This window comes from Olea europaea, chromosome 11 (assembly GCF_002742605.1).
Source record: "Olea europaea var. sylvestris chromosome 11, O_europaea_v1, whole genome shotgun sequence".
Lineage (NCBI taxonomy): Eukaryota > Viridiplantae > Streptophyta > Magnoliopsida > Lamiales > Oleaceae > Olea > Olea europaea.
In genome coordinates, this window is record NC_036247.1 from 34,867,770 (window position 1) to 34,880,982 (window position 13,213).

At 31.2% G+C, this 13,213-nt stretch overlaps 2 protein-coding genes across 4 annotated transcripts; one reads left to right on the forward strand and one right to left on the reverse strand.

Moving 5' to 3' along the window:
* The first annotated feature begins 2,085 nt into the window (after positions 1-2,085).
* Positions 2,086-7,402, forward strand: LOC111404202 (VAMP-like protein YKT61). Of its 2 annotated transcripts, none has more exons than XM_023032973.1 (6): positions 2,086-2,517; positions 3,912-4,009; positions 4,102-4,206; positions 4,342-4,407; positions 6,226-6,312; positions 7,133-7,402. In XM_023032973.1, exons 1-6 carry the CDS (start codon positions 2,325-2,327, stop codon positions 7,151-7,153), a joined length of 570 nt encoding a protein of 189 aa, XP_022888741.1. In that variant the 5' UTR covers positions 2,086-2,324; the 3' UTR covers positions 7,154-7,402. The 2 variants fall into 2 exon arrangements, with proteins under 2 accessions (XP_022888741.1, XP_022888740.1); XM_023032972.1 differs by having other exon boundaries at positions 2,094-2,517; positions 7,178-7,402.
* A 708-nt stretch (positions 7,403-8,110) lies between these two features.
* Positions 8,111-9,264, reverse strand: LOC111404204 (temperature-induced lipocalin-1-like). Of its 2 annotated transcripts, XM_023032975.1 has the most exons (3): positions 9,226-9,242; positions 8,776-9,191; positions 8,111-8,544 (listed from the first exon to the last, which is right to left on the reverse strand). In XM_023032975.1, the coding sequence occupies exons 2-3, from the start codon at positions 9,148-9,150 to the stop codon at positions 8,359-8,361; spliced, it is 561 nt and encodes a 186-aa protein (XP_022888743.1). In that variant the 5' UTR covers positions 9,151-9,191; positions 9,226-9,242; the 3' UTR covers positions 8,111-8,358. The 2 variants fall into 2 exon arrangements, with proteins under 2 accessions (XP_022888743.1, XP_022888742.1); XM_023032974.1 differs by having other exon boundaries at positions 8,776-9,264.
* Positions 9,265-13,213: the final 3,949 nt, after the last annotated feature.

The following is a 13,213-nucleotide window of genomic DNA, read 5'->3' on the forward strand; positions in this document are numbered from 1 at the left end:
ATAATCTTTGAAGAACTATCAAGATATAGAGAATATTTAAAGGTATTCAAAAGATTGAAAAATATAGATATAAGTCCTGATTGACAAGTCCTTAAAGATAAAGGATACATCTTGTAAATAACTATAGTAAGGGCAATATAGTACTTTTAACAAAAGAGACCATTGTGAAAAATAGGAAGAATTTTCCAGCCATTCTCAAAATTACCCCGTGAAAAAGGGAATGAATATTTTTTATCTTCTATTTTTATTTTATTTTAGTTATTTATTTTAATTGTGGGTAATTATATCACCACTACAAATTTTAATTCCTATACCACATTATAATTACACCACAATTAAAATATATTTTTAATAAATACACTACAAATAAATTACAATTATACTTCTAATCCAATAAAAAAATAATTGAAAACTAAGAATAGAATATTGTGATGTATTTATCACATATGTTAATCCTCATTTTCTAAAAATCTCTTAATCTCTGCGACGCTGTTATTTGGTCTTCTCTTCTCAATGTAAACTTGCTTTCCAACCAACTAAACATGAGATGCCTTGGTACCAATTTGAAGCAGGTTGAATTCTGTAAGTGAAAGATGGCTGAGAACTAACTGATGGTGCAAATTTTCCTATAGGAGCCCACAGTATGAAAGCATAAGTCAACACGAAAGTTCTCCAACAAATTTCGCTACAATAGAAATAATTGGTTGGTAATCATTTTTCTGTTCCTCCACTGTTGTAGGTGGAGGTTGAAGAGTAACCTTCTCGTCTAAACGAAATAGAAGCCCACCAAGGCAACACTGACTCGACTCGTCGCTCCCTCTAGCTTTTTCTTAATCGATCCGAAAAACTCTAGATCAATACTCTCTTAATTACACTATACTTTATAAAGCTTATCTATATTGCTTGAGCAATGAGATGTTGAGAAAAAAGGAAGAAAGAAATTACGTTTTACGTTTGTGGTGTAACAATTATTTATTTAATTAAAAGGTATATTTAAACCCTAATTATGTAATTTTACCTAAGGATATTTAAGTAAATAAGAAAAGTGTGGTGTAGGATTTAAAATTTGTAGTGGTAATATAATTACCCTTTAATTGTTTTATATGGTTAAATAGCAAAATTATTCTTTTACCTTTTTAAATTAGTCAAAATTGGTCGAAGTTCAATTTTATTGGTCAACTAATGATTTTCCGTCTATTTGGATCTCAAATGCATATTTTTGAAAAGTTTGAGACTGTGAGTGACATAAAGTAAAGATTAAGATAAAATTTGCAAAAAATGAAATATTAGAACCGTTAACACTTCCGATGACGTTGTGGATTATTGGTAATATAATGTTAGAATCAACCTTTGATTATTGGGACACATTTTTGTATGATTTGGATTCTATATCTACGTTGACGTTATTTTAATGGTTGTTATTGGCCACGTCACAATTCCGTCTGCCACATCATCGAGTTGTTAACCATTTTTTGACAACGATGGATGAAGTGCAAACAGTGAAAGTTCCGAAGCAAATTAAAATTTAGTGAACAATTCATGATCATGGTATAAGTTTAATAATTTTTGAAACAATTAACTTATTTTAAGCGGCAAAATTGAGTCTTTGAATGTGCGTGTAATATTATTTTATTAAATAATGTGCGGTTGAAATATGGTCAAAGCACTATTCAAAAACGCATTGCTTCGACCACATTTTAACTATACATTATTCAATAAATAACATTACACGTGAACGTATTGCTTTGATCACATTTTAACCATACATTATTCAATAAATAACATTAGATGTAAATTCAAATTTTTTATTATTTTTTAACAACGCATTTTTCATTAACACACATTCAAAAATACATTTTTTTTTAAACAAAAATAAAGCTTAAACAAACCCTGAACACAATTACACTATTAAATACGATCATCTAATTTACATGTAATTACAACGAATGGAATTTTCTGACCATAGAAACCGTATGCTTTCCATATAGAATCTATTAAAGTGTCTCGGCCTTTATCCCATTATCAAGACGGTGATCAAACTTCACGTCAAGATGCGTTTTTTAGCATACATATTCATACATTAAAAAATAAAAAATACAAACATTTTTACATTAAATTGGGTAGGAAAATAGATATTACGGACGAGTATAAAGCCAGACGAAATTTGTTCCTTCTCCCGTATTTCTGGGTTTTCCATTTCTCACATATTTGAGCACTAAAAATTTTAGAGATACAGGCAACTTTTTTTTTTTTATTTTGTTGCTTATATATATAAATATATAGAATATATATACACGGATAGAGACTCGGGAAAAAGGGGGAGGATGCAGATCACGGCGTTGTTGGTGTTAAAATGCAGCCCGGAGGGTTCGGATCCGGTGATTTTGGCCAACGCATCGGATGTCTCCCGCTTCGGGTTCTTCCAGCGCCCCAGCGTTAAAGAGTTCATTGTCTTTGTGGCTCGGACAGTCGCTAAGCGGACCCCACCCGGCGAACGCCAGTCGGTGCAGCACGAAGGTCCGATACCTATTTCTACGTTTTTTCCTTAAAGAAAATGTAATTTTTTTTATTTTATATTTTTTTTTGGTATTTCACGTTTCTTGAAAATTGCTGTTTATTTCGATTGTGCATGATCCTGTTCCAATAGCTCTTTGCTGGTGTTAGACATGAGATTTCATAACTTTGAGATTATGTGGTGGAAGCTTTAATTTTAATTGCAGCGCACACTTCTCCTTTTTTTCTTCAGAATTTTTTTTTTAAATTTCTTTATTTATTTATTAGTTTGTTTTTGATCGATTTTGATTGAATTCATACGTTTGGAATTTTTTGAGCATTAATTTTTAGATTTTTTTTTTAATTTTTATTTTTGTTTTAGGGGTAGAAATATGCAATGGTTGTCAGATATTTTACGATAATTTAATGAAAAAACCGATGTGGTTCTATTATTATTTTGATTTATATTAGGGTTGTGTAGTTAAACAACGTAGGATTATTTATTGAGGAGTCGGTGATTATGATTCTGTGTTGGTAGATTAATGATTCAATAGGCTTCCATATGAAGGAGAGAATTTATTTCATAGGAGTTGCTATGTGAAGTTTTGAACTTAAAAATGAGAGATGGAATACAGATATGACAGGAAGTTGCAAGAAATGGGCCATTGCAATTGGAATAGGAAAAATGAGTGATGACTTTTGATGTCTAGTTTTGTAGAATTTTTTTCCCTGCGAATACTGGTTTTATGATGCTCAGGGCAGATAACCTTATGTCATATGATTGTTTTCGGGGGAATGTTAAATCTGTTATGGTTTTGAATAAGTGCATTCTGTATTTGGTAACTGTAATTAAAGTTTACTAATAATTTGAATTTATTTTCTCGATCATGATAAGTGATTAACTGCCGATTGAGGTCTTGTGGTTTATGAGTGTGATTTTCAATTGGCCATCGGAGTAAAACTGCTTCAGCTTTCATGGGGGAAATGGTTGTTGATGAACTTGTGTATTCATGAAATCTAATGTTGGAATGTGACGTGTGATTTGCAGGGATCTTTCTGAGTCTTTGAAGTCTATTAGAGACGTTTTGTTGATTTTCATTGAAAGGTTTGATATATAGTTTGCTTTTAGGGCTCCCGTTGTTCGGTTGAATACGTACTACTGTATTGTTATGAATATTGGGAATATTTTAATTGGATGGTTCTTGTAATCTACTAAGTACCAACACCAGTAGATTTTTTCCCACGCCATATCTGGTAGATTCGGACTGATTTCAGTTTCTAGTTTATTTAAAAAATTTGATTGAGTTAGTAGACCCCAGAATTGCTTGCTTGAAAGGTTTATCCTTTTCTGTTTAATTCTCTATGACATAATTGCATGCTAGAGATTGACATCTTTCTTTGTTTCTTTCATGCAATAGAGTACAAGGTACATGCATACAACCAAAATGGCTTATGTGTATTGGGTTTAATGGATGACCATTACCCAGTTCGAAGTGCATTTTCATTGCTCAACCAGGTAGCTGTACCTTATTGGTCAAATATTATATTTTGCTGAGATACTGTGAATAATAATTAATATGCAAGTTTCTGTGGATTAATATTTGTCAGGTTCTGGATGAATACCAAAAGAATTTCGGCGATTCCTGGAAAACTGTGCAAGCTGATAAGACTGAAGCATGGCCCTATTTAAATGATGCTCTAACTAAATTTCAGGTATATAAGATCTCATGTTATGTTATTGAAATAGAAAATGGAGACATTTCTATTTTCTTAATAAGATAATAGGTGCCACATATGTTATGTATCTTACAGCTGTCAATTTAATTTGTTTATGCACGGACTTTTCAGGACCCTGCTGAAGCTGATAAGCTGTTAAAAATTCAGAGGGAACTGGATGAAACCAAAATTATTCTTGTGAGTTACTTGTTTCCTCCATATTTAAAACCCTTTTTCTCTTTTTTTGTGTTGCTCCTCAGTTTATATCATTCAGACTATTGTTCTAAATTGATTTACTGGCTTGATGACAATGAAAGAGTTGAAACTATAAAGCCTTTCCAATCTTGCCTAAATGGGGAGGGAAAGTCTAACAAAGAAAAATTCTAAAAGTTAGCTCTGTGGTCACACCTTGGGTTTATTCCCCAATGGTCACCAATTCGAGTCTTCTTAGGGCCACTGATGTGAGCACCCGGCTGTAAACTTTAAGGTCTCGTGGGATTGGTCTAGGTGCGCGTGAGCTGGCTTGAAAAAAGGCTAACAAAGAAATAAAAGTCTTGTATCACGTTTAGGATTGTGAGATTTTATTATATTTCTGAGCATAATACTTCTTCGCTAGCCATTGTTCAGTTGCTTTCATACTTATTCAGGACTTAATAGGTTTGCTCTAACTATGCTTTTACTTGTAAGATTTTGACTTGATCATCGAGGGCTCAGTCTGTGTGTTGTCATGATTACTTCATCCTAGCGACACGTATCAGCTACCTGCCATGTGATTTTATGTGTGTAAATACAGTCAGTATCTTTTGTGTGAACCAGCTTTAGAGTTGACAATGTCATTTGTCTCTCTATTCTCCGAGGAAATTAGCTTATTGAAGAACGGGGTTCAAGGCTGATCATGATGGGATGGTTTGGTGGTTGAGATGATTATTAATTATTAGTTATGGCCCTCTTCTGTCATATGAAGCTAGAGGCATTGCCCACCAAATTTCAGAATTTCTCGCTCCTTATATCTGAAAAGGGAGGGGGGGGGAATAGACAAGACAAAATAGGTTGAAGCCTGAAAAGGTGATTCTTGGGACGTATGTAGAAACAGTGCTTGAATTTCTCGCTCCTTATATCTGAAAGGGGGGGAATAGACAAGACAAAATAGGTTGAAGCCTGAAAAGGTGATTCTTGGGACGTATGTAGAAACAGTGCTTGAATTTCTCGCTCCTTATATCTGAAAGGGGGGGAATAGACAAGACAAAATAGGTTGAAGCCTGAAAAGGTGATTTTTGGGACGTATGTAGAAACGGTGCTTTCAAGCACCTTTTAAGCTTAGCCAAACATATTAAGTGAAAGAAAGCCAAGGTTGAATACACCCAACTGAACAGATAAGTGAGCTCAAATCAGTAATATCCTATTTGATGTAGATATGTGACATCATATAAATGGATTATTTGTAATTTCTCTATTTTAAGCTATAAGCCCCCGTTTGGCCCCCATTAAATTAAATTCCGTCACATTTTATTTTTTTGTCTCCTATTTTTAACCACACAATCTTTCATAAAATAATATTATACGTAAATCGAAAATTTTTTCTTCTTTTTCAACCATTCATTTTTCGAAAAAACACTATTCCACCCATTCTTATTTCCAAAAAATGGGGGCCAAACGGGGACTAAAAGATGTGTTGATTGTTGACTGTTATGAAGCTTTCAAAAATGAAATTAGGTTGAGTTCTGTAAATGGCTTGCTTACCATTCCTATTTTGATTGATTGAGTTGCCTTCTAAATATCCGACTTTCTGTTTACTGGGTTGACCAACGATATGACATTATCTTATAGATGGATTATGGGCTACTGCAAGATTACTAGAGGTGCATGTTATAGCTATATTGCTGATTCTTTTTTTTGGGGTCTCAATTTACGACTCAAGTTGGCGTATAATCCTTCCATTGTTTCATTTTCTTCTTTCTTCCTTGTTAACTTTGCATTATTACTTGTGCTAATTCTTTATCTTGTTTTTTGATTCAGCATAAAACGATCGACAGTGTCCTGGCTCGAGGTGAGAAGCTGGATAGCTTGGTCGATAAGAGTTCAGATCTTAGTGCTGCTTCTCAGGTATGTATATGTAACTGATATTTTATGGCTATGGTTAAATGAATATTCAAGAACACACCTTTTCCAGCTTTTAGAAATAATTTTTCAAAAATTTGAGTAATAATACATAAATGACACGGTTGTCATAGTTTAACTACTAAGCATTTGTCAATGGATCTTCTTTCCTTATTCTTTTGGTAGAAATTCTTTGGATGGGCAACTATGCTTTGACTGTTTGACATATCCTCATATTAAAATTCATAGTCAGCGTAATTAAAAAGCAAGCTGAGGAGGAAACTATTTGGCCAGTCCTGCCACTGCTTTCTATGAGTTGGCTAATAGCGGTGTTTAAGAGTTCTAGCAGTTGAGAATGTATATTAAAACTTTGCTTTGCCCAATATTTTATAATAGCCATTGTTAATGGTAATGAGTTTTATTTCCATAAGAAATATCACACATTTTCTTTTGTGGTTCAATAGCAAAAATAAAAAGTTGTAAAAGAGTTAACAACTGACCTCGAACTCATTGAGACTAAGTTATGTGGAGTGGAGCTGAATATTGTAATGAGAAACCACGTGTTTAGAGTTTTTGAATACTCGTAGAGTTGTAAATAACTTCATGTAACTAAAGTTGCTGAAATTTGCCTCAGTAATCTTTTACCATGCAATGCATTTATTCAGAGCACATTTCTGATAAATTACCTTTCTTATAAGAAGCTCGTAAAACGTGTACATTATTTGCACTTCCTTTGTAATACCAATCTTGGATTAGAATTCATTTTTTTATTCAGAATTTGTGATCAAATATTTTTCTAATTACCATTGATTTGAAAACTTAATAGTTTGGTGACGCTGACGCTTGAATTTCCTTGGTGCTGTTGAAACAGATGTTCTACAAACAAGCAAAGAAAACCAATCAATGTTGTACCATTTTGTAAATGATTTTGGAGACAGAAAGGGGATTGGTAATACTTTTCTCTACTATGGAATCTATGGTTTGCAGATAATTTTGGGGAATTAACAATGTTTCTATTATATTCATAAGCAAGCTTTGTATTTACATGAGTTATGATCGTACTTATGATGTGATGCATAAGATCTTATTTTGTTTTTGTTCGTTATTCCCCGCCCCCGCCCCCGCCCCGGCTTCCCAGATGGATTTCAAGAAATTTGTTGCGTTGGTGTTTGATTAATGTAATGTATAATTTATAATTTAGAGAACTCCGTAGACATGGATAGCTTATATTTAGAGGTGGATGTAGATCATGTGAAAGGTTTTTGTGACTCCAGACGAGATGGATTTAATTAAGAAAAGTTACAAGCATCATGAAATCTTTTGGAGAAAATAAAGTTAAGATTGGTAATTAACATGAAAATTTTGCTAAGGCCATGTTTGGTTTGATTTTTAATACGTTTTGATAAAGGTTAATGAATTGTGTGGTTGGAAATTTGTGACCTATGAAATGTATGATTAAAGTTAATTCTTGATTTTGATTTTGATCAGATTTTTCATTCAAATCAGGAGCTATATGTTATTTCGTGACCAAACAATGTAGCCATGTGTTTGCAAAAAATTTTAATGTCCAAAATGAATTCTCTCTATCCTGTTCAAGTATGAACTTCGGTAAATTTTCTATAATTAACCTTCTTAAATTTATTATACCTTTTTTATCCACTATTTTCCAATTTTTTTTCTCCTTTTTGATACAATAGTGATTGTTGAGAGTTTTTAGATGTTTAATTTACTATGATTCTCCTCCAATCAAAGCTTCTTTCTGCTTGGGCAACAAGTAAACAAAATAATAAAAGCTTTCCTAGAGTTGGCTGTAACATCAATGTAGTATAGACACATTTAAGTGGCCTCCAAACAACAATTTGACCAAATAAAAACCACTTTCTCATATACTAAAACCCTTTTGGTATTCAATAAGACAATCCTGAATACTATGACATTTTTATCTGAGAAAGGAACAAAGAAACTTCCAACGTCTAATGGCAAGAGTAAGGCATATGTGCTCTGCCCTTTATTCTATATATTGAGTGACTAATGAATAATTGAAGCTTCGTACTACTTTCCCAGAATGGACTTAATCCACCAAATTCCTTTAGTGTCATCGGGTGCAGTTTCACTCTCTGGTGGAGGATCAGACTGTGGTGTCTTCTGCAATTTGCTCACATCATACCCCTCAGCTTTAGCCTTCTCTACAAGCTCCTTGTATGTCTTCTCATCCATATCAGGCTTCCTGCACAATATCTGAAACAAAATATAGTATCGACAAAGCTTTTAAGTGCTTATAATAAATAGAGTAAACTATCTAATAAGCTTCAAGAAAATTATAAGAACAATGGTTCCTGTAAGATTAATCTACCATCAACGATTACTGCAGGATTAAATAAAACTGGGGTATAGATCATAGATGATGCCAACAAATCAAAAATAGATCGTATGATTAGGCACAAAACTCATATAAGTCAAAATCCATACCCAGAGAAAGCTCCGGCTGGGCTGTCCAACCAAAGCGTGCTGGTAGTCAGCATCAATGTACAAAACCCAGTAATCCCCAGTGACGGGAAATATGGGCAAAAATGGGGGCACGTAAAATTTCACTTTAAGCTTAGCCTCATCGTTACTGGGATCAGCCTTGTAAGCAGTGCCTTGAATGAACCCTCTTTTACCATTAGTCCATGTCTCATTCAAAACATTAACAGTTCCATCGTCAGGGTTCAGAGAATACGTTGCCCTTGTATTGGTCCCATTTTTGGGCTGAAATCTTGATGGAAATGAAGCAATTTCGTACCATCTTCCCATGTACCTCGCTAAATCTAAACCCTTAACCACGCCCATTTTCTTCTCAGCCATTGCTTCAGATTTTGCGTAAACAGAAATGAGAAAAGCTTTGGAATTATGGATCTTTTGAATTATTTTTCGGCAGCGTTTTATAAGGGGTTTTTTGCTTGCTGATTAAGGTATGTTGTGGTGAAAACGTGGATGGTTAACAGCCTTTAATAGCGTGATAGTATAATCTTGAGAAATTGCAATTGCTATTTATTTGGGTCATTCTAGAAACTAATATTATCATTATTAATTATATAAATCATGAAAAATAACTATTAGGAAAAAAAAAAAAGGAAGAAAAAGAAGTAGGAACCTAAATGTGGATTACTAGAGTACCCCTCGCCTTGTCACTCTTAACAAATATTCTAAAATACGCACAAAGTAAATTCTAAGATGCTAAATATGCTTTGCATATACTAGCATATGCTCAATACATTTTCTAAACGCCTCGCATATGGAATATGAACGTGATAACGTGGTCAATGAATATAGGGTATGGATGTGATTATGCGTCAATTTATTTTGTTGACCGTATATGCAAGCTAAAACACCAAAATGTGCCCACATTTACATTAAATTTTTTATTAAAATTAGCTTATCAAAGTCCAATCCACTTTTATAATTAAAAAAAAAATAGCCAAACAATTATCAAATTAACCCAAATAATCTAAATCCACGAATTATATACAACAATTTGTAGGGTATTCACATTTTAAAAAATCAAAAATCAAAACAAATTATTCGTAGAGTTGCAAACTATTTACGTCGAGCATAAGCCTCCTCCTTCAATCTTTCTAGTTTTACTAGTTTGTAATGCAAGTAATAAACAATCTTGAATTGTTGATGGTTGTGTTGAGTTGACAAGTGGGGGTTAATAATGATATTCAACCATCCACAAGAGGTAATAGAAAATCCCTAGTTGAAATAAGGGAGCTCAATCTAGATGATTTTACATTGAATGACATGGTAGATGACTTGAATGAAGAGGAGTTTGAATTCAATTCAATAAAGAGTTAGAGAATATTTAGGATTTTATAAATAGATATTCGTGTCAAATCTAATTGTAGAAATTAATTACCAAGCAATTATAGTACTGATGATTTTGAACATTGTGTTTTTATTAAAAAAATTGAAGAATATGAAGAATTTTAGACAATATTAAGGGTTTTTTCTAAAAAAAAATGAAAAATATTTATAAAGTTTAAATAATTCATTATTTTATTTTATTTATTTATTAGTTTAATATATTTAAAATATTAGTAATTTAAAGGCACGTATATTTTTATAGGGACCATGCTACATTCACCTAATGGTGTCCATAATGTATTGTGTGTATAAAAGATTGTGTAAATCTTTGTGTATAAATAGTTTAATCCTTTTTATAATGCTTGATATTCGATCGATACGCATTGTGACGCTTATGCACTCTAGAACCTTGCTGTTAGGTCATTTCCTACCCTTACACCATTTCACTATTTTGCATCAAAAATTTGATGAAATCCCTCTCCAACCCAAAACCAAATTTTACACCATTTTGGCACAAAATCACTTGCACCATTTTGTACCAAATTGATAAAGTCTTTTTTTGTCATTTTTTCATTTATCACCAAATGACATCAAAGGTATGTGTCATTTTACATTATACATATTATTATTATTATTATTATTATTATTATTATTATTATTATTATTTGTAATAAAATTTTAATCATCTGATCATTAATAATCAAGGAATGTGGGATGAATATATGAATTTCGATAATTAAATTATGATACTAGGTCGAATTTGTCATATCATAATTTCGGGATTCGAAATGTACTATGTTATTTTTAATAACATGGTAATATTTTCTTAGTTGTGATATTTTTATTAACTGTACTATATTTTTAAAATTTATTAACGAAATTAATATTTTCGTAAACGAAATGTAATTACAAATTTAGTAATTTATGCAGTAGTAAATTATAAAAATAAATATTTTTTCAGATAAATAAATTGTTAATAAAAAAATTGAAGAAAATAATTAAACACTGTTAATTTGGTGTAATGGGTTGAAAATAATTTTTAATTTGGTACAAATTTGGTATAGGATTGGAAACATTCTTATAAAAACCGACCCGGCCGACCACCGTGAAACTCGTGACCTGGCCAATAGGCAGGCCAAGTTGGTTTATATTATCAAAGTGTGAACTTGTCAAAGCTTGGGTCAACCGACCTATTTTTATTAAAAATCAAACCGATTGACCGATTTTTTTATTGGATTTCAAAATGTTGAAATTAAATTTGTAGGTTTCAAAGAATTGAACCTTCAACTTTCAACAAAGAAGGTCCCGTGTCAAACCAATCGGACCAACTTTTTATTATCTCTTTACATAATGAGTTATTTATAGGCCCTGTTTGTCTTTCATTATTTGTCAATTAAAATAAAAAATATGATCTTTATTTATCATATCAAGTCATTATATTTGACTTTCTATCTCTTATGTAGGATCTGTAATGACTATATTTTCATTCTCATTTTTACATTAATATGGATTAAACGGGGCAATAATTCATAATACAACTGTTTTTAAAAAATGGCTTGATTGAAAAGATTAAATAATATGATTTTTATAAATATAATATAAAAAAATTATAGACCATGTTTGACTCACGTTCTTTTAAAAAATATATCCTTAAATAGTGATTTAATATTATTTTAATAATATATTTTTCAATAAAATAATATTACATGCAAATTGAAATTTTTTTCTTCTTTTCTAATTACACATTTTTCATCAATACACTATTCAAATTTACATTTTTATAAAAATAATGTGACTCCAACAAGGGTATAATATCAAATCGTAATCATCATTACTAACATGAGTTAAAAAAAAAAAATTAAAGATATAAATATAATTATTGACAAATTACTTTCAAATTTAAATTTTATCTAAAAGAGAAAATTTTATATACAAAATTGTTTAAAATATTTTTAAGGGTCGAGTTTAATAACTATGGTGGGTGATAGGGCTGCACAAAAAAATCGCGAAACCGCAATTCACACCGAAATCGTTGAGTTGAAACCGTTGGTTAGGGTCCACGTGGACCCGTGATTTCTTTTTCCTCAAACTGAGCCAAACCGTTTCAAAATGGTTTGGTTTAGGTTTTGATTTTCAAAAATCACACAAAATCAAACCGAACCGTTTTTAAAATTTTTAATTAAAAAATTAATTTTATTATCTTAAAAATTTTACAGATTTCACTTTTCAAAAAAAATACCAATTTAACAATACAAATTACAACTAACCTATTGAAATAATTATAGAAAGTAAATTAGGTTCATTATTATTGACATATGATTTAATAGGTTTACAATACATGTCCTCGTTTGATATATAAACTAAACTAAAATTATTCCAAAATCATATGAAATGGAAAAAAAAAAAAAACACGTATTTAACAATCCAAATCATAATTTAACAAAACTACATCAGTAAATTACGTCCAAAGTTTCAGAAATCCTAACATAAGCTCTCATTTCCCTAACATTTGACGCTTATCTACCACCGCTAAACGAATCACCAGTCACTTTGACCTTTAATCTAATAATATTTACCTGAATCGCCTCTTTCTCTCTTCTCTTTCGATTAGTATTAGATTTTTATTCAGGCCATTTTCCATTGTTCTTTCTTTTATTTATTTTTTTGAACTTACTATACACTTGTAAATTGTGGTTTAGATAGAAAAATGATTATTTGTGTGTCTAAATGATTAATGAACTTCTTTTTTATACGAAAAGAATGAATGACGAAGCGTATTGATTGTGTGAAAAATGTTAAAGTTCCCTAACTAGTACTATTACCTTTTACTTTACATCTCACTAGCAAAATGAAAAGGAATTTTAACTAAACTATAATAATAGAATTTAACTTTACATTTACCAACCGTTATATAACAATATGAATGTCAAATAATAAAGAGTAAATAAAAATAAAGAAATATATATTTGTTCTATTAACATCTTTTAGCAATTAATTTTGAAAATAATTTATTCATGTGCTTCATAGTAAATATGAATATAATTTAATATTTAACATTATT

Bases quoted from the DNA above. Each gene is read 5' to 3' on its own strand.
- LOC111404202 (XM_023032972.1), top strand. From the start codon at position 2,325: ATGCAGATCACGGCGTTGTTGGTGTTAAAATGCAGCCCGGAGGGTTCG. The intron at 4,207-4,341 runs GTATATAAGATC...CGGACTTTTCAG, and splicing joins ATGCTCTAACTAAATTTCAG to GACCCTGCTGAAGCTGATAA. The intron at 4,408-6,225 runs GTGAGTTACTTG...TTTTTGATTCAG, and splicing joins ATGAAACCAAAATTATTCTT to CATAAAACGATCGACAGTGT.
- LOC111404204 (XM_023032974.1), bottom strand. From the start codon at position 9,150: ATGGCTGAGAAGAAAATGGGCGTGGTTAAGGGTTTAGATTTAGCGAGG. The intron at 8,545-8,775 runs GTATGGATTTTG...ATTTTGTTTCAG, and splicing joins CCAGCCGGAGCTTTCTCTGG to ATATTGTGCAGGAAGCCTGA.